Genomic DNA, 22919 nt, shown 5'->3' with positions numbered 1-22919 from the left:
TCAGACTTTACTTAAAATGAAGATAATCCACCAAAATAATGCTTAATGATTCATTTTCTACCAAGAAATTGGATAATAGACAAGTTTCATTTTACTTTCTTCAAATTTTGACTGACTTTTGATACAATTCTAGATACATTCTAGATGATTTTAATCACTGTTGTACAGGGGGCCCTTAAATTATTTCCTGACAATTGAAAAAAGATGAAGGGGGGCACTTATAGGGGCAGGGGTGATTAATAGGGATTATATGGTAATTAATTTCAATTATATGATTTATTGTTCAACATTCTGACTACGGTACATTTTGTTTTGCTTTGTACTCAAAATTAAAATAAAGTCTGAATGCATATCATTGTTTTGGCTTCAAATCGGATCAGTCCAATGTTTCGTTATTACTGGTATTCAAGCTCAAAATCGATACAATATATAGACTTGCCTTGCCTGTCTGATATGCGCGATATACATATTTAGGTAAGATAGAGACAGGAAATATCAGTCTACACAACATATACCTAATGGAAAATGCTTGCAAGTACTGTTAAAAAATGTATGATTTTTCCTCTCCACGAATTCAAACAACCGCGATTTGCTGTAAATTGAAAAAATTGTGATCTTTTCCGATCGCGATTTTAACCTGTTGAGGTAAGTATTTGTATATGAATGTCACACAAACATGCAGTGTTATAAACATATTTGTTCTCTGTTGTAATGAAGTCAGTGGGACCTATGAAATTACTTCGATATATCCATAATTCGTTCTACACCCATAAGAAATCTGTTTAATAAGCTGGGGATCCAAGATAACTTTGCTATATCCGTGAATTTGCAATATCCCTGTTCGTACTAAAGTGCTCCACTGTATGAGTATTTTTATAGCATGGAAAGAACACAATGGATAGGGAGATATGTTCAATGATTGCTGTAAAGCTAAATTATTAGAGCACCTTCTAGATTTCAAGGGACATTATCAAACATTGGTTTTCCTAGCTGTTTATCTGTAATGGAGAAATAAACAAACACCTGGACATAAAAAAACCAGTAGGAGATAAAGATGTTTTTAGATTGGTAATCTCTTCTTTCAGAGGTGGCTATGATTAAAGTTACAAATATTCCATCTGGTACATCCGAGGATTCTTTGCTGTTTTTCTTTGAGAATCGAAGGAAGAGTGGTGGTGGTTCAATAATAGACATTGAGTATGACCAAGATACACAGTCAGCTGTTATAACTTTTGAAGACCCTGAAGGTAAATATTTTGAAGAAAAAAAAACATTAATGAATTGGATTAGGGTCCCACTCTGCAGGCACCCTATGGTTATCAGAGAGTCTGTCTGTCAATTGGTTTGTTCAAATGATATTACAGTGAAACTTATCTAATTTGGATCTTGTGTTATCCAAAATCCTGCTTATAATGGTGTTATTTTTAAGTGCAATCATTGCAGTAAATTCATTTTTAAAAATGAAGTCTAATTTGGAATATTGCTAATGGCCATTTTCTTTGAAACCAGCATTGTCCAGATTAGACAAGTTTTACTGTAATTGTATACAGGTCCTACATATAGAGCAACTAAAATAATGAAGTATCATTGAGATTTCATGACTTTATTATTAATTTATAGCGACAAATGATTTGTTATATTTAAGTCTATATACAAATATCTTAGTGTGAACATAATTTTTTATCCTTTCAATTGAAGCTGTAAAACGGGTGTTGGGGAAGATGCCAATATTATTTTCTGGAGTTCAGATAGGAGTGGAAGAGTTTCGACCAAGTTTAGAAGTTGAGAGTGCAGATCAGGAGGAAGTGATGGAATCTGAGAACATTCTAGAAGTTCGGGGTGTGTCAGACAGAACAAGCCTAGATACAGTGGAAATGTACTTTGAGAACACTCGTCGTTCAGGAGGAGGAGATATAAAAAACATAGAAGAAAAGGAGGGGGTGTTTTACATTGTGTTTGAGGATGAAAGTGGTGAGATATTTGGATAAAAATATTCCGTAGATATCATTTTGTGGTTTTCTTACAAAAATGTGTTTCAAAAATATTAATTTGGTTCTTTATTTCAAATTCAGATATTATTGTGTATTCTTTAATTACATTTTAGTTTTTAATTACTTTAGTTGAAGGCTGAGGTCAAAATATTATACAGCTTATTGCAATAACCAGTGCTGCCTCTTTTCTGTTTTTTCTTCTGAAACCATATGACCTTTGATCTTTCAGTTATTGAGAATGTATTGCGGAAAAGACACAAAATTGATGGAACAGCCATAGAGGTTTGCCGATATGTTCCACCTCCTCCTCCGAAGCCAGTGCCAATGTACTCAAATAAAGTCTTTATCAAAAACATCAGTGAAAAAACAACCAAAGATGGACTGGAAAACTTTCTGGAAGCAAAAACCGGCATAACACCCACAAGTATAGAGTATGGGGAGCTGGAGGGAGCAGCCTTAGTCACCTTTGAAGAAGATTTAGGTCATATCAATTAATTGAAATTCTTTTTTCAACAATAATGCATTTTATTGTACCTTCATGTATGTTTTAGTCCTCAACAGCAAATTATATGTTGGATCCTTGTCTTATTTTGATAAAATCATGAAAATATAATGGCTATTTGATAGAGTGCAGTTTATAAAATTTGAAAACAAGCATATGCTACATTCGTTTGCTTGTGGTCATTTTGAAAAATAAAGGTCAATGCTTATTTTTTTTCTCTGTTAACAGATTTTGAGAAGTTACAGCTGGCCTGTAAGAAGAGGAGTTTAGACAAGTCATATCTGGAGGTATCCCGGGTTCCCATCACAAACTGTGTCATTGTTCGGAATGTCTCAGAGAAGACGTCTCGAGATACCCTCGAGTTTTACTTCGATAATGAAAGAAGGAGTGGGGTGACAGGGGTTTTGGACGTCAGACAGTTTGATGGATTTTGTCTGGTCTACTTTGAGGAGCCAGAAGGTTTTTACATTCTACATTGATCTTTCTTTATTTCCCTATAATTATAAAATTTTTTAAAAGAAAGATGGACTCGAGAAATTGTTAAAAATTAAGTAAAATAATTTGGGAAAAATGTTCCTGAAAATTTTCCCATAAACATAAATAGATTTTTATAATCCACAATTAGTTAGCCTCTTATTATCTTGGCTGAAATAGCCCCCCCCCCCTTTTTATGCAAGGAAAAAACTTTTGAAATGCAGTTTTCAAGTCACAGATTCAGATTAAAAAAAGATGAAAATTTAAAAAAATGATAGAATATGTATGGAACACAGATCTAGAATAGAATCCAAGCTTAGGTTAATGTTTTCTTGATTTATATGTTTGAATTCAGCTGATTATCTTTAATTGTCTTTTTCTTTTTATTTAAAGCTGTGGATTTGGTATGTAGGAGACAACACAAAGTTGATGGCCAGGTTCTTGATGTTAAGATTTATTATGAGTGCCTTGGACAAGTAGAAAGTGAAGAGGAAGGGCCATTCCAACCTCCAGGACCATTAGAACTTACAGACCTGGATACCAAGAAACTTCAGTTCCTTATCAAATCACCATCAAATCAGCAGGCAATAGACAAGCAGCTCGAGGCTGTGTATGGAAAGCCTGTCTGGCCAAAGAAGTCTAAATCTGTGTCTCTCACAGTAGATTGTACCTTGACTGCTGAAACCAAAGACTGTAAGAAACTGGCCAAAACATGGGAAGCCAAGGTGAAGGAAAATCTGAACAAATTTTTGGATCTTCTGCTTGTTACCAAACATTCCACTTTACAGGAAGCATTCCCTCTGGTGCTCAATGAGCTGAAGTCCTTGACAATCAGTAATCCTGATGCTGTTGCTGTTGTCCTGGAGAAAAGCAATCATGAAATTTATGTGACAGGTCACATACAGGCATCTCAAGAAGTGTCCAGACAAGTCAGCGATATCATCCAGAAGGTAGAACAAGAGTTGGACAGGAAGAAACAGCAAGTTCAGGAGGAAAAAAGGATTAAAAGACATCAAGTGCTGATTCTGCAGTTTTGCAAGTTTGAGCAGAACCTTCAAAAGAAGTATGAGGGTATATCTCTAAAATATGATGTAGGAAAGAACTGTGTCTACTTTGAAGGACTTAGTGGTGAGGTTACCCCAGCGATAGTTGAAATGTATGAGTTTTTGAGTAAAGTTGTGAAGACTGATGTAAAGCCCTTTTCCAGATTTCTTCGAAGTTTTCTGGTAACTCAACCAGTATGCAAGTACGTAAATAGCAGAATGAAGGAAAATGACTTGATTGGGGTTTGGGAACCCTCAGAAGGAGATGACACTTTAACCGTTTATTCATTGTCAGACCAGCAGGCTGTTAAGGCAGCACATTTACTGAAGGAATCTGTGATAGAGACTCCAGTTGATGTGAAAGATGAATCGAGACCTCTGCTTTCACAAGAAGAATGGCGGAGCAGAGCTACAGAGATTGAAAAAGAAGGAGAGGGTTTGATAAAAATTATAACACAGATAGACCAGAGCAGAATTCTTATTCTTTGCACTGACAAGTTTGAAGGAACCAGTCGAGAATATGTGGACAATTTTATGATAGAAAATACTATATATGAAGAAACGTTGCAACTAGATACTGGTATGATGAGATATATACAGATGAACTGTGCACAAGCCATTGATAAAGTTGATAAAGATGTTCAAAAGGATAAGGGCAATGTGAAAATCAGCAATATTGGTATCATGATTAAAGGCACCAAAACGGGACTAAATAAAGCCAAATATGCTGTTGATCAGATAGTCCAAGGTGTTAAAAAACAAGTACATCCCATTAAGAAGCCAGGAATAAGGAAACACTTAGAATCTACACAAGGTCAGGACAAAATTAGATCGGTTGAGAAGACCCAAGGTGTTGTGATTGATGTGAGTGATGAAAGCTTGTCTGATGAAGACACGGATAGCACAGTTCTAAGGACAGGCGTACCAAGACAAGAACTAGCCGTCTGTGTCACACCACTAGGAAAGAAAATCTCAGCCATGGTGGTCGATATGTTAGAGTTGGAAGTAGATGTGATCGTAAACCCGGCCAATAAAGATATGAGACACATTGGAGGATTGGCCAAAATTATAGTGGAAAAGGGTAAGATAGCCACACTCTGTTTAATATTTCATTTTGTTGGTACGCATACAATGTACCAGCAAAGAGTTTAATACATGCATATTTTCTATGTTTTACTAATCTTTTCACTGTGGGATGCTCTATCTTTATAACATAAATGTATGCCTCACAGCAGCCTCTGGGACCATAAAACTGAGACAAGCTCTCTTGTGATCTCAGTCCCAGTTTTTCAAAAGGGATTAATAGTAGAAAGTGAGATGGATTAGATCAAAAGTAAGCTCACCTGATTTTTATGGCCCTGGGGCCTGATCCTTGAAATAATGGATTATTTAATAGCAAATAGATAATTTGAAATTAATTTATTTTTCTACTATACTTAAAAATAATTATTTTGACAGGTGGAAGATCAATTCAGGAAGAATGTAATGATTATGTAAGGAAGAAAGGTCGCCTTATGGAGGGACAGGTCTTCCTTAGCTCTGCTGGAAATCTGAAATGTAAAGGAGTCGTCCATGCCGTGGGTCCGGTCTGGCAGAACGGCACCAATCAGGAGGAAGAATACCTACGTGAGGCTGTCTTCAAAAGTCTGGAGGCCACATCCGAGAACAGATTTACCTCTATTGCATTTCCAGCTCTGTGCACAGGTGTGTTTGGGTATCCTATGCGAGAGGCCACTCGAGTGATCGTTGTGGCAGTGAGAGATTTCTTTTCGGAGAATTCCAGCTCTCCCGTAGAGGCTGTATATTTGTGTGATGTGAGCCAGGACACAGTGGAAGGATTTGTAAGGGCCATGAAGAAGGAGTTGAAAGATGTAAAAGTTAAATCCCCAGAGAGCAGATCCTCAGGGAGTAGCAGTAAATGGAAGACATCTTCTGGTCCTGTCCCTGCAGGTATGGGATTTATAGAATCTAAAATACTCAGTAAAAGTTGTGTCCTCTTAACATATTAATGAATGAGATACTTTTGGCACTCATATGAATTTTGTAAATACTCATGTATACATGTACACATAGTAATAATTAAAATTAATACTTGCTTATTATACTTGCTAAAAAGATAGCTTAAATGAAAAGGTATTTATTTAATGAAATTGATTCTTCAGAGAGGAAGTCTTTTAAGCCCTCCCCTGTTGAAGCTGGTAATATCACCGTTCGTGTCATCACTGGCCAAATTGCCAAACAGACGGTATGGATAAATTGAAAATTACACATGATCTAAAGTTAATTGGGTTATTGTAACTTACATTTTTCTTACTCTGACAATGTAGTTAATGTCTTCATTTTTTTCACATAAATTTCAAGGGCCAGATATGAGCATAAAAGCAATTTTCTAGACATTTACAGAAATGTTTTTTGTCGCTTATCTAGGTGGATGTGATTGTGAACACAACCTCAAAAGATTTGAAGTTAGGAAATGGTGCTGTGTCTGCCTCCCTCCTAAAGGCAGCAGGACCAGGGATACAGCAGGAATGTGACCAGAACTACCCCGGGGGCATTCAGCATGGCAACATAGCAGTGACATCTGGTGGTAACCTTAGTTGTCAGTTCATCTGTCACGGGTCACTGCCAGGCTGGGATAAACAAGGGCAGGCATTAAAGGTATACTGAACAGGCAGTCCATATATACATGTGTATCAAAAATATGTGTTTGTTCTTTTCTGCAGAATGGTTTAATAAATACAGTGTACATACAGAGTAATTAATTTATACAAAATTTTATTCATACAGAATAATTGTGGTAAACATATTTTGGTAACAATGTTAGAATCATATGCATGAACTTGAAAGATTACAGTATGGAATGCATGATCATTTGAATTTATTACAGTAAAAATTTTGAATGTAAAAGATATTCTGCAGATTTTAAGGACATTCTTGGAGAAATGCTTGAACCATGTAGACAGTAACAGGCTTTCATCAGTAGCATTTCCTGCCATGGGAACTGGTAACCTAGGATACCCCCGAGAAACAGTTGCCAAGGAGATGTTTGATGCTGTCCATAACTTTGGTTCTAACAACCCCTCCACTACAATTTCTGATGTTCGATTTGTATTATACGATAAGGACACAGAAACTGTTAAGGTATTTATATATGCTTAAGTACTGGTATATATTTTTATGCTTGCACAACAAGAATTGTTGCATTTCTTATTATCTGGCACAGCTTTGATATTTGATTGAGATGGAGCTCCTTGTTATTCCTAAATTTTGAAGATCTTGCAAGCACAGATTTCATATTTGAAATAAATTGGACAGGCAAAGTGCTCTTCAAATCCTCTTATTTGATATAATAATTACAAATGTGAAATTCTGATCAGTGATAAAAAAGGGAAATTTATCATTCAATTCAAAATAATTTCTTATTATGTCAATAAGTTTTGTTAATTGTTGTTTTATTCAGAACTTAGTTTTATAAATGATGTTTTCAAATGTATGTACAATAACATCTTAAAAAAAGACATTTTTATCATTTAAAATCATTAAGATTTTCTGCTTAATTATCTATTACTGGATTATTTCCTTATGGTGATCTAAAAACAGATTTTTATTATTCTGTTGCACTATTTAATTCCAGGCTTTTGAGAGAGAAGAGAAGCGGCAGGGTGGTGGAAGTGGTCGCCATGGACGACAGTTCGGCAGCAATTCTCAGTATCAGGCACCCCCCAAAGTCAGGGGTAAGTACAACAAATCCTTTATATATAACTTAATGTTCCATTTATTCTGATAAAGTTGAAGATGTGTGCTCAGTTAGAAGAAAATGGTAGGCTCTCTAAAATTGTTTACTGTTCTAACTAATTGGGCAAATGTCTTTACCTTTATCAGATTTCATGGATGAAGGGAGCGAATCAGATGAGGATGAACAAGATCCATTATACTCTGAGGTACCAGTGAGATCTGACTCTGAAGATCTAAGTGAGGAGGAATCAAACCGGTCTTATTCAAGAGGGCTATATTGGCCTTTATCTTACCGAAAACATATGCTTCATAGGCAAGAAAAGTTAGAAGCAAAGACTCCTTTGTACGCACCATACAGGAATGAAGTTATAGATGAGGATGATTTCGTTTCATATCAGAAGAAACTTGAAACAGAGAATCAGCAATGGTCACCTTCTTATGGAATGGCATATCAGGGTCTTGCTAACCCTAATGCCATACAAGCTAGGGCCCCTTTACAAAACCCTGGCATGTCACCACATGAAATTCAACATGCACGAAGGGCTCTGGAGATGAGTTACCAAAGAAATAAAACCATTTCTGATAGATTAAAAACTAGGGAGCAAAGAGGAAAACAAGAAAGAGATCCATCTAATGATGTCTTTGCAACAAACCAAAATCCTTACTCTGGAAGGAAGCACCTGTTTAAAAGGTCAGAGTCTGTTCCTGTCATGCCCAAAAAAGCACCACAAAGACCACCATTGCACAAGTCTTCATCTTCACCTAGAAGCTTTAAGATTGCATCAGATGACTGGCTTGAAGATAGAGTTATGGACACGGCTATGAGTATAGTCAAGAGAAACTTTCCTGATATTCGAGGTTTGCAGGAGACCTGCGTAGCATCAGTCATGGGTCAGCATGGATTGAAGAAGCAGTCAGGGAAATTCCTGCAAATCATCAACACCCAAGGCAACCACTGGATTCTGTTGTCAAATATTGGATGGGACCACCATCATGTCAGGGTCTTTGACAGCTGCTACAGAAAGTTAAATGCAGACACAAGAAGTTGTATTGTTGCCCTAGTACCAGCCAGTCAGAGTACAATAAAAGTACTTATGCCAGCCTATCAGAGACAGGAAAACAAGTCTGACTGTGGCCTGTTTGCCGTGGCGGCCATGTTTGCTTTAGCTCTTGGCAAGGATCCATCAAAATGTTACTGGGATTCGCGGCAGATGAGGTCATTTTTGAGAGACTGTCTCGATAATGAGTTATGCCAGATGTTTCCTTCTAGTCGTACCCGTGTTAAACAACTTCGTGAGAAGGAGTACGATATTGAAGTCTGTCAAAGCTGCTGTAATTTTCCGAGTGATAACCCCATGCTGAGACTTTGTTCAAATTGTCAAAGTGGAAACTCAGATACAATGTTCTATTAACAGATGATTAAATGTATTTGAATTATTGCATTCAGCTGCTTTGAATTGCACCAACAAGAATGATTAAACTGCCCATTACAGGCTGTATTTGATTAAAAAAAAAAGTGCCATACACATGTATATTTTTTGCCATTATTATATTTTTGGGATTATTTACCATGAGTTGTGTGTAGGAATAATTTTTTTGTTGTTGGTAAAAAGATGAAAACTGTGTGATCATATTTAGTTTGAAATATCTTATTATGATATCTTTACAGATTTTTCAAAGTTCCTCTGATTGCATAATTTTAAATACCCATGCAAAAAATTTCTACATTTACACTTGCAAGTCTATGATTTTTCTTAATTCAATGTATTCAAAAGTTTTTACTTGCTCTCAATTTTGACAAAAATTGCATTTTAGTGAAAGTGAAACTACGAGTGCATTGATTCATTGTCACATAAATGAATTGGTGTCAGAAGCAAATTGAAAGTGTAAGAGAAAATTATTTTAGACCTACAAAAAAACCTGACAAGCAAGAAAAAAAGGGAAATATGCCCGTTGTCCAAACGCAAAAATCCTATTTCGTGGGGTTATGATATAACATTCCATAAAATATTATAATTGTGTCTGATTTTTTCTCTCTCTATGCTTAATGCATTTGAATACATATTCCTTTGATGAATGTGGTTGTCAACTGGGCAGGTTGCATTCACATACATCATTTGCATTTAGGAGTTTATATTTATACAAAACAAAATGTGGCATTTTCAGGCAGAAAAAAGTTTTGGACAAGGAAAAAAGAATACATGATAAAGAAAAAAGTACTTGAACATTTCCATTTGTTTTGATGGGTTGTAATACTATACATATTCAAAGTACAAGTTAAAAATGTATTAAAATGCATCAGTCCTGCTTTTTACATTGTATCTCTTTATAAACTTGAGATATATTTCTTAAGCAAATATTTTTTGGGTAAAATTTAAGAAAAGGGAGAGGATCCCCTAAATCCATCATTGCGTTTGCCTCAAGTAATAGTAAGCATGTTCACTACATGCATATGCCTGTTTTACTATAATACAAAAAAATCCTGCTGATTTTTTTTTAGCTGTTATTGGGCAGATTATAATAGTTTTTTCCTAGTTTAGCTAGACAAAAACCCCATGGCACTTCTGTGATGTTTAATAACAGAGATACAGTATTTTGATATTTTTTAGAGCTTTTACACAAAAGTTATGTTTTCTGACCAGTATGTTTCATTTTGTTAATATTTTATAGGCATTCCTATATTTTTATATGGATCGAAAGATCCGAGGCGTATATTGTTTTTGTCCTGTCTATCTGTTTGTCTGCAAACTTTAACCTTCGCCATAACTTTTGAATTATGTTGAAAGAGACTTCATATTTGGAATGCATACTCCACTAATTAAGCTCTTTCAAATGACACCAAGGTCAATGACCTTATGACCTTGACTTTGACCTATATGCTAAAAATATGTTATTTTTAACTTTGTTGCAGCCAGGTGCATAGTGTTTCACAAACACATCTTGTTAGGAAATATTTTGCCATTGTTTGCTTGTGATAGATACTGCTTTAAAATGCATGAATTTTTATTCATATATAATTCATCATAAACATCTTTATATTGCACTAATAAGTTCAGGCATCAATTATTACAGAATCATTATTTATAGGAAATTATAAATTCACTGTTGTACACATATATGATTTTCTTTAATAAAAGCTCTAACACAAATTAAAAGTTGTCTTTTTATCGGATGAGGGGTATCAGGGTTATTTAGATTCAAATTAATTTAAGTATTTTACATTTATTTCTAAAACAGAGACATATTTGAAAAGTACACTGTGCCTATACATAACTTCATATGTACAGTAACTCTTATCGATAAAAGTGGATCTTTTTCCTTAGAGTTGAACAGCCATGCTTTATACATTACTGTTACATTACAAACACAATGAAATTAAACATCAACTGAATTATTTAATTAAATTAAACAGAAAAACACTTTGATCTTGAAAAGTTACCTGCGTGGCACAATGGTTTGAGCATCTGCTCTAGAGTCGGGAGGTAAGGAGTTTGTCCTTACGTCGCGGGTTGAATCCCACTGTGCAACATGGAGACAGGTCCTTTGGTTTAAACTGTATAAATTGAGGTCCCATGTTGCTGTAGGTGCTGGCATGAAAAAGATCCCTTCCTGCTCAATGGCCGTGAGTGCTGAGTATAAGACAAAATTTGCTCTCCACCAGCGAGTGATGGCATCTCCATATGAGTGGACGTTAACAAAAAAAAAGCATCAATCAATCAATCTTCAAAAGAAATTTTTTCTTAGGACTTGAAAAGTTAAAAAAAATTGAAAATGTACATTAAATTAAAATTAATGGAAGATTTAATTTAATTTACATTAACTTTAGGAGGAGGAAGATCATTTGAAGCCGGAGGAAATGGAAACAGTTCCCCTAGTGAATTATCTGACTCGGAGGAGTTTGCCTTAGATATTGGAAATCTTCAACTTAAAGTTTATCAGGGTGATATCACTAAAGCTAATGTGGATGCCATTGTTAATAGTACAAATTCGGAGTTTGATCTTAAAAGGGGTGAGTTGTTTTTTAGCTTAAAATTAACAGAGACTTTCTGTTTTATAACAAAAATTGATCATTATTTCAAAATTTTAATTTTGCACAAGCAACCAGTAAATTATTTAATTATCTTAAAACTATATAGACTATAGTGATCAAAATGAATTTTATTATTATTTTTACTTCTACTAGTATATGCAAGCACAACAGTGTAATTTGATAATTGTGCTTTGAAAGAAAGGCAGTCATTTAATATTTTTAAAAGTACAATAATAAACAGGAGAAATTAAGAATGAGACACCTGGTTCTTATCTATCAATGGGAACCTATAGAGGAGAAAGATGGTACAAGAAGTACCTTACTCAGTTCCGTCTCTAGATAAGAGAAGAAAAAAAAAATACTGTGTAATATACCCTCAGACAGAGCTGTCTTAATAATCATTCCAATCATTAACTCAGACGGAAAAAGGAAAAGCTTTATATCCATTGTAAGATCCTGATCATACACAATATTCTTCTTAAAGAACAACTAAGCCAGTATTGATTGTGAGGGAACCTCAGGTATTGTAGAATCAAGTTTGTTCAAGTTATGACCCCCAATGGATGGGAATGCAAAGAGGGTCAAAGTTTGCATAAGAATATATAGGAATGATCTTAAAAAAATCTTCAGCCAAAGAACTGCAAAGCCATGATAAGTCATATTATTATAGAAGTACCCTCATGTAGTGTGAATTCAAATTGGTTCAAATTTAGGGTGGTTTACAGGTGGGGCCACAATGAGCAGTCAGAATTATACATAGAAATACATAGGATAAAATCTTTAAAATTCTTCTGCTGAAGAACAGTAAAGTCATGATAAGTAATATTGATAAGGAAGAATCCTGAGGTAGTGTAAATTTGAGTTTACCCCCCCCCCCCCTTTCCATACTGAACAGATTTCTGCTTCTTCTTAGCCAGTGTGTCCAGGATCTCTTGTTGTACATGTAAAATTAAATGAGGATCAAATGTACCTAAATTCTGCATATTGATAAATTGTTCACATAAAAAAATAAAGGATTATCATAGTGCTAATTTTATTAGGTCACCTGAGTAAACTCAGGTGACCTATTGCTATCCGTTTTCGTCCGTCGTCGTCCGTCGTGTGTCGTGTGTTGTGTGTCGTGTGTCGTGTATCGTGTGTTAACATTTGAACATTTTCAGCTTCTTCTCTGCAACCACTGAACCAATTTCAACCAAATTTGGCACAAAGCATCTATGGGTGAAGGGGAACGAAAATTGTGAATTTCATGATCCCTGCCCCCCTGGGGCCTGAGGGGTGGGGCCAAAACCACTAAAATTAATGCAATCTTTAAAAATCTTCTTCTTTACTCCTGGACATCAAGCAGTCAAACTATTTGCATGATTGTAATCAGCATTGAGTCCTCTACCAAAATTGTGAAATTCATGGCCCTGGGGTCAGGGGTTCTAGTGCTAGGGCGGGGCTAAATAAGTATATAGTGAAAATGCATTATTTCTTTGAAAATCTTCTTCTCTGCTTCTGTGTATTAAATAAACCAACTAAGTACATAGTTATGATGAGCAAGAGTGCCTCTACCAAAATTGTGAATTTTATGGCCCCAGGGTCAGGGGTTCTGGTGTTAGGGTGGGGCTCTATTGATTATATAGTAAAAATACATGATTTCTTTGAAAATCTTCTTCTCTGCCCCTGGGTATTAAATAAACCAAGTAAGTAAATAATTATGATGAGCAAGAGTGCCTCTACCAAAATTGTGAATTTTATGGCCCCAGGGTCAAGGGTTCTGGTGTTGGAGGGGGGGGGGGGCTCTATTGATTATATAGTGAAATTACATGAATTCTTCGAAAATCTTCTTCTCTGCTCCTAGGTATTAAATAAACTAACTAAGTGCCTAGTTATGATGAGCAAGAGTGCCTCTACAAAAATTGTGAATTTTATGGCCCCAGCATCAATGGTTCTGGTGGGGGGGGGGACTTTATTGTTTATAAAGTGAAAATACATGAATTCTTTGAAAATCTTCTTCTCTGCTCCTAGGTATTAAATAAACTAACTAAGTACATAGTTATGATAAGCAAGTGTTCCTCAACCAAGATTGTGAATTTTATGGCCCCAGGGTCAAGGGTTCTGGTGTGTGTGTGGGGGGGGGGGGGGCTCTATTGATTATATAGTGAAAATATGTGAATTCCTTGAAAATCTTCTTCTCTGCTCCTAGGTATTATATAAACTAACTAAGTGCATAGTTATGATGAGCAAGTGTGCCTCAACCAAAATTGTGAATTTAATGGCCCTATCATCAAGGGTTCTGGTGTTGGGGGGGGGGCTCTATTGATTATATAGTGAAATTACATGAATTCTTTGAAAATCTTCTTCTCTGCTCCTAGGTATTAAATAAATTAACTAAGTGCATAGTGATGATGAGCAAGAGTGCCTCAACCAAAATTGTGAATTTTATGGCCCCAGGGTCAAGGGTTATGGTGTTGGGGGGGGGGGGCTCTATTGATCATATGGTGAAAATACATGAATTCTTTGAAAATCTTCTTCTCTGCTCCTAGGTATTAAATAAACTAACTAAGTGCCTAGTTATGATGAGCAAGAGTGCCTCTACAAAAATTGTGAATTTTATGGCCCCGGCGTCAATGGTTCTGGTGGTAGGGGGGGGGGGCTTTATTGATTATATAGTGAAAATACATGAATTCTTTGAAAATCTTCTTCTCTGCTCCTAGGTATTAAATAAACTAAGTAAGTGCATAGTTATGATGAGCAAGAATGCCTCTTCTAAAATTATGAATTTCATTGCCCCAGGGTCTGGGGTTCTGGTGTTAGGGTGGGGCTCTATTGATTATATAGTGAAAATACATTGTACATTAAATCTTTGAAAATTTTCTTCTCTGTCTCTGGGTATGAAGCAGATGAACTACTTGTATAGTTATGATGAACAAGGGCCCTAATCTTGCAGAATTGTGAATTTCAAGGCCCCAGGGTCAAGGCCCCAGGGTGGGGGGGTGGGGGGCTCTACTTATATACTGAAAATGAATTAATTGTTTGAAATCTGGTCCTTTGTATTTATAAAACATTTATTTACTTTTTGATAGGCAATTTTAAGGGTGCCTTTTAAAAATTTGTGCAACCTAGGGTCAGGGGTTTATGTGAGAGTGTTAGGGGCACTACTGATTATTGATTAATATTACTGATTAGTTGGAGTGCATTTTTGTTCCCCTACCCTGCTTATGGGTATTCAGTAACCAAGCTAAGCAACTGCTAAGTTTATTGTTATGATGATCAATGGTGCCCTTTCAAAATTGTGAATGCCATATAGCATCTGGCTTAAAACATGAATCAAATTCAATACACTGTAACTGGAAAGTTGTTGCATAATGCTCAGGTGACCTATAAGGCCCGTGGGCCTCTTGTTTGGTTTGATTCAGGTATTGTATCAAAACTTCTCTTGAAGCTTGGAGGAGAAGAACTGGAAAAACAAATTGCTATGAACAGTAAGTAGTAGCAGTTGCTATTTTTATATGTATTTTTGCAATGGTTTTATCAAATTTAAAATAATTATTCACAGACATCATTCATTTTATTCATTGACAAGCAAAGTTTCAAAAGTAAATTGATCAAGTGGAAATTTTTTTCTTATATCTTTTTATTCCCCATAGTGTAAAAGCATTAATTTACTTTCTGGATATACTGAATTTCATTTATAACGAATCAACATTGTTTGCCCCTTAGATAAAAGTTTGTCTTAGTGTATTAACCAGATTTTAAAGATGCATGAGTAAACTATTTTACAAAAAAATATATTTCAACTTTCAGAAAAAAGTTTAAAGGCAAATGGAATAGCTGTAACAACAACAGGGACTAGAAGTAGTCTTTCTTGTAATTATGTCCTGCATCTTGATGCTGAAAGAACCAGAGAATCATGGGAGCATAAAATCTTAAAAACAATTGAAGTGGCAGATGAAATACAGGGATGCAAGTCCATTGCTTTTCCTACTTTAGGACAAGGTAATTAAACCAATGAAGAAATTTTTTTTAATAATAACATTTTTAACAGAATGGGCTAAGCCATTTGGAAAATTTAAAATAAATGATTGTACATTGTATTTTATATATATTATTTAGTTCAAATGCTTTAAGCTAAATTCCTTCATTTGCTAACATAACTATTGTGTCCTAGTAGCTAGCTCTTGGAATTGTAAATAAATCAACTTAAAAAAACAAATACACTGAACACACAAATAAAGTGGGGTTTTAAGTGAATCAGGGTACATGTTATAAATACTGTTAAATCATATATTCTACAAAGGGTTTAATTTTGAGGATTTCATTAATTCCTAAACTCAGAAATTTAGAACCACAATGAATATATAGGCCGAATTTTTTTTCAAATTGAGATATCCACCAATGAAATCATGTTGATTTGAACCTGTAAGTCTAAAAGCCTATATAATATTTCATGTAATTGGTATCAATACGCGAGTTTCGAGATTGTAACTCTCCTACAATAGAGGCGCAAAAAGTACCCATTTCAGCATGGAGGTTGGACAGGTTGTCTCTGTATACAAACATGCATAAATAAAAGAACGATATTTATGGTTCTTAAAATTTATTAATTGTTATAGAAAGATAATAATGTTCAGAAGTGATGCATTTAATGATTTATCAAGCTCAACTATGCATATTTACAAATCTGCTATTAATTTTCGGGTACTTGAAAACGAAAGAAACGTCGTAGTCTTTATAAAAAGTAACCGATTTTCTTGATTGTACGAACATTTTTTTAAAAATAAGTGTTTTTTAAGTCATAACAAGGAAAAGAATCAATATGTCATTAAGATTCCCGACGTAATCAGATGCATGTGCACCGGCCATATTTATTAGAGGTCCATATCTCTTCCATCGTCCAAAAAGTCTCACATCCACTGATATTTTCTTTTTTGTTTCCATTTTTTTGCTTCAAAAATGATGCCTTTACTTTTATTTAGGTTATTCTCAGGTTGTAGAGTGCATCCTGACAATCATGTAGTAATGATAAACCGGTATATCGATGATGCAATGTATCCAACATACACAATATCAAATATCTATCCCACCTTTTTGTTTACGCGGCAACGAAACTCCCCTCCTCAACGAAAGAGCGCACCAAGGGAGATAATCTCGAAACTTGCGTATTGTGCATTAAGTCTTGTTTTAATTACTGTAAATGTATTATAGTAGGTGTTATGATGTTTAGCAGAAATTCATGCATCAAAAAGCTTGTGTAGATTTGATTTAGCACTGTCTGAATATGCTAGATATAAATCTCTGATTAACAAGACATTTAGAGATGTACTTGATTTAGTGGACGATGCTCTGCGCTAAAATCACTAATTAGAATAAACCACTAACTATAATACTTTTACAGTAAATTTTTAGTTTATAGTCTTTCTTCTTTGGTAGCATTTGGAGTTACAGCTGAGAATCTTGCCAAATACTTTTTTGAGGCCCTGAAAGAAGGACAAGAAAAAGTTACAAATTTAAGAGAAGTTCATATTGTGATTTTTGAGTCAAGACTTATAAAAACATTCTTGGAGTCCTTTAAAACTTGCTGTGAGAACTATCAACCTAAAAAAGCTGGATTCTTCAAGAAAATGACAAATATGTTTGGTTTTGGTAAGTCTAGCTTAGATACTTTACTGAGACACATAACTTGCTTTAACTCAAGAAAATTTTGTATCTAAAAGCAGATACCCAGATACCCAGCCCATAACTACTTTACACATGTATTTTATAAATCTCTCAGAAAAATTAATCTCCAAAGAAAATTTATATATGCAGTCAGCAAATGTCATTTTTTGCCTTAAAGTTACATAGTTTTGTGTTGAATACTGTAATGTAAAGAGGATTCAGTTTGGAAAAAATATGAAAATTTGACTCTTTTGTACTTTCCTTATTACATACATCATGATCATGGCAAGTGAAAACTTTGATTTTTAATTTGCTCATTTGCAGGGCTAAGAACATTGACAAATGGAAACTTTGATGATACATGTAGTTTGTCATTCATCAATATCTTAAATGTTTCTAAATCACCAGGTTTGCATGTTTAAAGTCATGGAAATGTCATTCAATTCTACTTCTCCATTTTCTCTTTTAGGTAAACAAGAAAGTAACATGTGGGAAGGAGCTCGTAAAACCCAGAGAATGCCTTTAGATATGAGTTCTGTAACTTTGGTGATTTATGCAGATTCCCAACAAAAAATAGATCAAGCCATAGATTTGGTTGAAAGAGGCATTGACTCCTGTATTACAAAGAGAATCTTTTCTGACTCAGTAGTGAAAGAATTCACACCCAATCAGGTTTGTTAATAGCTTCCTTCCTAACTATATGAGCAGTTCATGTAAATTTGGTTCAATTGATAACTTTTGAGCTTAATTTAGAATATACAGAAAAAAAAAATTAATAAAAATTTTGATAATCAGGAATCAGAAATCCAGCAGCTAAAAGAGAAATTTGATGTTGATGTGACAGTTGAGAAACGTGTTGGAAGGATTATTTTGCAAGGTCTCACTGAGGACATGATGGGAGCTTCTGAAAAAGTTCACAAATTACTTCGCCAGGCAGATGCAGTGAGACAAGAGAAACAGGCGGCTGAAATGATGGCAAGCATGGTTGAATGGTGCTTCATTGAAATTACAAGTAAAGGCCAAAAACTAGAGCCATACCCTCCAGACATTAATATGCAGTTAGAAAAAGCCCTTAGAAAACAGGAATCTAAGGCATCCTTTAAAGATGCACAAGGAAATAGATACATTGTTGATCTGGCAGCTTATGAAGAATATCCAGAGAGTGATCCAACAGATGTTGTAAAAGTCATCAGAAAGAACAAAATTAGTGGTAAGCATTTTATAGCTTTTTATACGCCCGTCTTAAGACGGGACGTATTATGTTATAGGCTTCGTGTCCGTCCGTCTGTCCGTCTGTTGGCTTTTTCGTTTCCGGCTCGTAACTTTAATACTACTAGGCCTAGGATTATCAAACTTTGTCATCTGATGCATCTTGGGTAGAAGGTGTGTCGCGCACAAAAAGTAGGTCGCTCTGACCTTTAATTAAGAAGTTATAGCCAAATATGGAAAAATCCTTTCCAGCCCATTACTAGAAAACTATAAGACTTACAATCATCAAACTTGGCCAGTTTATGCATCTTAAGTAGAAGGTGTGTCGCGACCTATTTCAAGGTCACTGTGACCTTTAATTTAAGTGAAATTTAAAAAAAGAATGTGTCTTTCTACTATTCCTTTACACATCCCAAATAATGTAAGAGTATTGCACTGTCCCCTATTAAAAAAGTGTTAAATCAAGAAAATACTTATTTTTTTAAGCATATACTTGACAGCAATCTATAACAAATATAATGTATGTTAGAGAAATTCTACCTCTCCCATGAGTGTAATTATCAAGCACTGGTCAAGAAGAATTTTGATAACAGAAAATTGCATGTCAAATTAGAGAGAAATTAATGGGTTTTGAGTGTGAGGAGCTAACTGACAGGGAATTGGTGTTATCTGTATCCCTTGAGTATTGGGCAAATGGGTAGGCCTGTTTGATTAAAAATAGCTCTTGTTGGCTAGCTTAAGTTTTAAAATGAATTTGATGAAAAGTAATTAAAACTAATTTGATTTTGCATAATAGACTAATCTGATATTATGTAATATTATTAATTTAAAAACTAATTTTATGGGGTGGGGTGGAATCAGCATGTCCATATTAATTATATTAAAACCTGTTGGACATTAAATCTCAACCAAAAAAGAATATTTGAGTATTTTATGTTTTCAAAAAAAAAAATTATGGTAGATAGTGCAGACCCATTCATCTCTTGGTAGTAATGAGTAGACAAGCATCCAGTTAAGATTAATTAATGAGTTCAATGTAGGAATTTAGGCTATCTGATAAAGCAGTCTTATCTGTACCCTTAGGGATTAGACAGAAGAACTGCTGGTCAGTTTACAACATGTCATTTGATGGCCAGCCTTCTCTTTTCAAAATTAATTTGGTATAGATTAAGGTGTTAAGACTAATTTGATATTGTTTAATATGATGGGCATTTGACAAGGTCTAACACAACCAGCACAGAATCAGTGATGTAATATTTATTATAATTTATGCCTACATCACAGGGGATGCATAAATATTTTAAGGAATGGAAAAATCATTGAAATATTAGAACCAAGGTTGATGTGATTTTCTTGCACCTAAACTGTTCAAGAAAATTTTAAGTTTGACGGGCGTATCATGCTGTGGTGCAGCACTTTATTAAAGGCTCAACTAAGCTGAGAAATAGATGGTGAATACATTTATTATATTTTCAACAGTGAAAAAATTGTCTGACATTAATTCCTTGATGATGAAAACTGATATTTTTTCCCCAAGCGATATTTATAGAAATATAAAAAGATGCAAAGTTTGAGATTTTTATTCCCTTCACAAAGAGTGTTATTAAGAAAATTTATTTCTTGTAGAGCTGAGCTGTAGAGAGACAGAAGAATTAATAATCCATCTTGAAAATGTTCTTATTTCCTCTAAAATCTTACTAATCCTTTGTAGAAAGTAAAAATTATGACATCTTTTGACTCAAAGCAGCTTGCATATTTTGTAGTCAATCTGTACATCCATCTAGCTGTAAACTTTTTGCATTTTTGACCTCTTCTCCAGAACCAGTTGGCCAATTTCAACCAAACTTGCCACAAATCATTCTTAGGTAAAAGGAATTTAATTTTTCAAATGAAGAGCCACACCCTCATTCAAGGGGAGATAATTCATAAATAGTGAAAAATTGGTGGCATATTTTAAAAATCTTCCCAAGAAAAATCATTATGCCAAACAAGTTGAAACTTAAAGGATACCTTCTTTACATTGTGTAGATTCAAGTTTGTTCAAATGATGAACCCTGGAGGCAGGGTGGGATCACAATTGGAAATTAAAGTTTTACATTGAAATATATAGGGAGAAAACTGTCAATAACAGCAAAACCATCATTAGTCATTTTGAAAGCATCCTCGAGGATTTTAGACTCAAGTTTATTCAAATCATGACTCCTGGGGATAGGGAGTGACCTCAATGGGGATCAAATTTTTACAAAAGGAATTCATTTGAAAAAATCTTTTACAATCTGCTCAAGAACAGCAGAGCCAATTGTTATATTGATATGGAAGCATCTTCAGGGGGATATAAAATTCAAGCATCCACTCTCCATATAAACTTTTCAATACTTAGCTGATGTGTGATTTTTATTAGCCATTGTACTAAGGTGAGCAAAGTAGCCTATGGGCCTCTTTTGTAGGGAGTGATCATCAGGTCACCATTATAACCTATTGATCTCTTGTTATGTATTTTTTGTTGTTAATTAAGGGTCTAATTTTGAGCAACCAGTGACATGGACAACAATGGGGGACAAGGAAAATGTGGCAGTAGTAACCCTGCAGCCTAGTAGTAAAGAATACAAGGATGTGGTACAGGACTTCCAGTCTCAAGCTGGTGCTGTAAATATAATAAAGGTATACACCATTATTTTACAAAAGAAGTAAATTTTAAGGTGAAACGAAAAATTCTGTGGAATCATTTGAATTTGTGAGGATCAATATTTGTGGGCAAACAAAATTTTACTTGTTTGTGGGGATGTAATTTTGTGGTTTATTCACTTACACAGTAGATTCATTGAATATTCATTGAATCTATGATTTTCATGGGAATGTAAATTTGTGGGTAAGGGTTACCAAGGCATCAAAAAAACATTTGTCCCCAATGAACAATGATAAATCACAGTATTTTACTAGATTTAATATAATCTCTTAAAAGTACAATACAGTGTATTGAGATTGGGAATGCTCAAAAGATTCTACCCTTAATAATGCAGGGTATAGAGTATATTTAGAATAGAATTAAAGAAAAAAATTCATTTTCTTTTCAGGTGGAAAGGATACAAAACAGGATGTTGTTGCAGCAGTATGATGCGAAATTGAAACTAATGGATAAACAAAATCCATCTGGAAATAATAATGAGAAGGTTTTATGGCATGGTACAGCCAATGATTCAGTAGCCAGTATCAACACTTATGGTTTTAACAGGAGTTATTGTGGAAAGAATGGTAAATATATCAACAAGTTTACAGGCTAAAATTTGATCCTGACAATGACTATCTTTCAAAATACAAAAAAACAAACAATTTTGTTGGGTCAGATTTTCAAGGTTTAAGGAAAAATATTGGTTTGTGGGGTTTTAATTATCTGGATAGTCACCCATGTGGTGCAGTGGTAAGAGCATTTGCTATGGGGTTGTCTGTTATCACTTAATATATTTAATCTTTCCAATACTTTACTGATTTCTTTTTCTTAGGCAGTGTGCTCAGCTGAGCAGCTTGGTGTTATTTTTTGGGCTAAATATTTTATTGTTAATTGCTATTTTTGATGTTGAACTTTAAACTTAATCTTGCAGCAACTGCATATGGAAATGGTGTATATTTTGCTGTGAATGCAAGTTATTCTGCAAATTCAACATATAGTCCACCTGACATTAGTGGAAACAGACGAGTATATAGGTCTCGAGTATTAACAGGAGAATACTGCCAAGGGAGGAACGGAATGAAGGTCCCACCAAATAAGCCTGGTGGTGGCCATATTTTGTATGACTCTGTTGTAGATAATCCAAACAATCCAGGCATTTTTGTTATCTTTAATGATACGCAGGCTTATCCAGAATATCTTATAACATTTCAGTAATTCTACATTTTGACTTTTTGTGCATTATTTAATATCAATCAGTCATTATCAGAGAAATGAGTTGAAAGTTGACTTTGAAACCCAAGTGCCATTTTGCCTTGAGTTTGTGAGTGTGTTTGCCATTATTATTTTTTTGATAAAATCACATTTTATATTTGTTTGAGATGTTAATATCATAAATAAAGAAAAAAGATTTTTGTGATTCATATCATTTATATATGATATAACAGTTTGACATTATCAATAAAAGATTTTAAAATGTTAATTTCTGACTAAAATAACCTTTATCTCATCAATTAGCATATTAAAGGCTACTATTTATTTACCAATATTTAAGTTTTTTTCCAATATCCACTTTTACAATGATCTAGCTATAATCTACAAAGCATGTCAAATTTGTCTTTTTGAA

At 34.5% G+C, this 22919-nt stretch overlaps 1 protein-coding gene across 2 annotated transcripts; it reads left to right on the top strand.

The window, feature by feature from the left end:
• Positions 1–1088: 1088 nt before the first annotated feature.
• LOC134242920 (protein mono-ADP-ribosyltransferase PARP14-like) lies at positions 1089–22684 on the top strand. Of its 2 annotated transcripts, XM_062725117.1 has the most exons (19): positions 1089–1247; positions 1699–1971; positions 2221–2472; positions 2722–2952; positions 3361–5091; positions 5469–5960; positions 6173–6255; positions 6438–6668; positions 6930–7151; positions 7645–7744; positions 11572–11754; positions 15177–15242; positions 15565–15756; positions 17191–17403; positions 17888–18090; positions 18214–18628; positions 21143–21288; positions 21702–21879; positions 22227–22684. In XM_062725117.1, the coding sequence occupies exons 1-19, from the start codon at positions 1094–1096 to the stop codon at positions 22508–22510; spliced, it is 5649 nt and encodes a 1882-aa protein (XP_062581101.1). In that variant the 5' UTR covers positions 1089–1093; the 3' UTR covers positions 22511–22684. The 2 variants fall into 2 exon arrangements, with proteins under 2 accessions (XP_062581101.1, XP_062581102.1); XM_062725118.1 differs by lacking the exons at positions 11572–11754; positions 15177–15242; positions 15565–15756; ... (4 more) ...; positions 21702–21879; positions 22227–22684 and adding an exon at positions 7893–9185.
• The last annotated feature ends 235 nt before the right edge of the window (positions 22685–22919 follow it).

The sequence above is a fragment of the Saccostrea cucullata genome, unplaced genomic scaffold, assembly GCF_032062105.1.
Source record: "Saccostrea cucullata isolate Sc308-1 unplaced genomic scaffold, CSIRO_AGI_Scuc_v1 ctg5709, whole genome shotgun sequence".
NCBI classification, from domain to species: Eukaryota; Metazoa; Mollusca; class Bivalvia; order Ostreida; family Ostreidae; genus Saccostrea; species Saccostrea cuccullata.
The sequence above is the reverse complement of the archived record's forward strand: the minus strand, read 5'-3'. Positions and strand labels throughout refer to the sequence as shown.

What these genes read in the sequence shown, in the direction of transcription:
- LOC134242920 (XM_062725117.1), top strand. Translation starts at nt 1,094, where the DNA reads ATGATTAAAGTTACAAATATTCCATCTGGTACATCCGAGGATTCTTTG. An exon ending in TTCTGGTCCTGTCCCTGCAG is followed by an intron (nt 5,961 to 6,172) that starts GTATGGGATTTA and finishes TTGATTCTTCAG; the next exon opens with AGAGGAAGTCTTTTAAGCCC. An exon ending in GGAGTTTGATCTTAAAAGGG is followed by an intron (nt 11,755 to 15,176) that starts GTGAGTTGTTTT and finishes GGTTTGATTCAG; the next exon opens with GTATTGTATCAAAACTTCTC.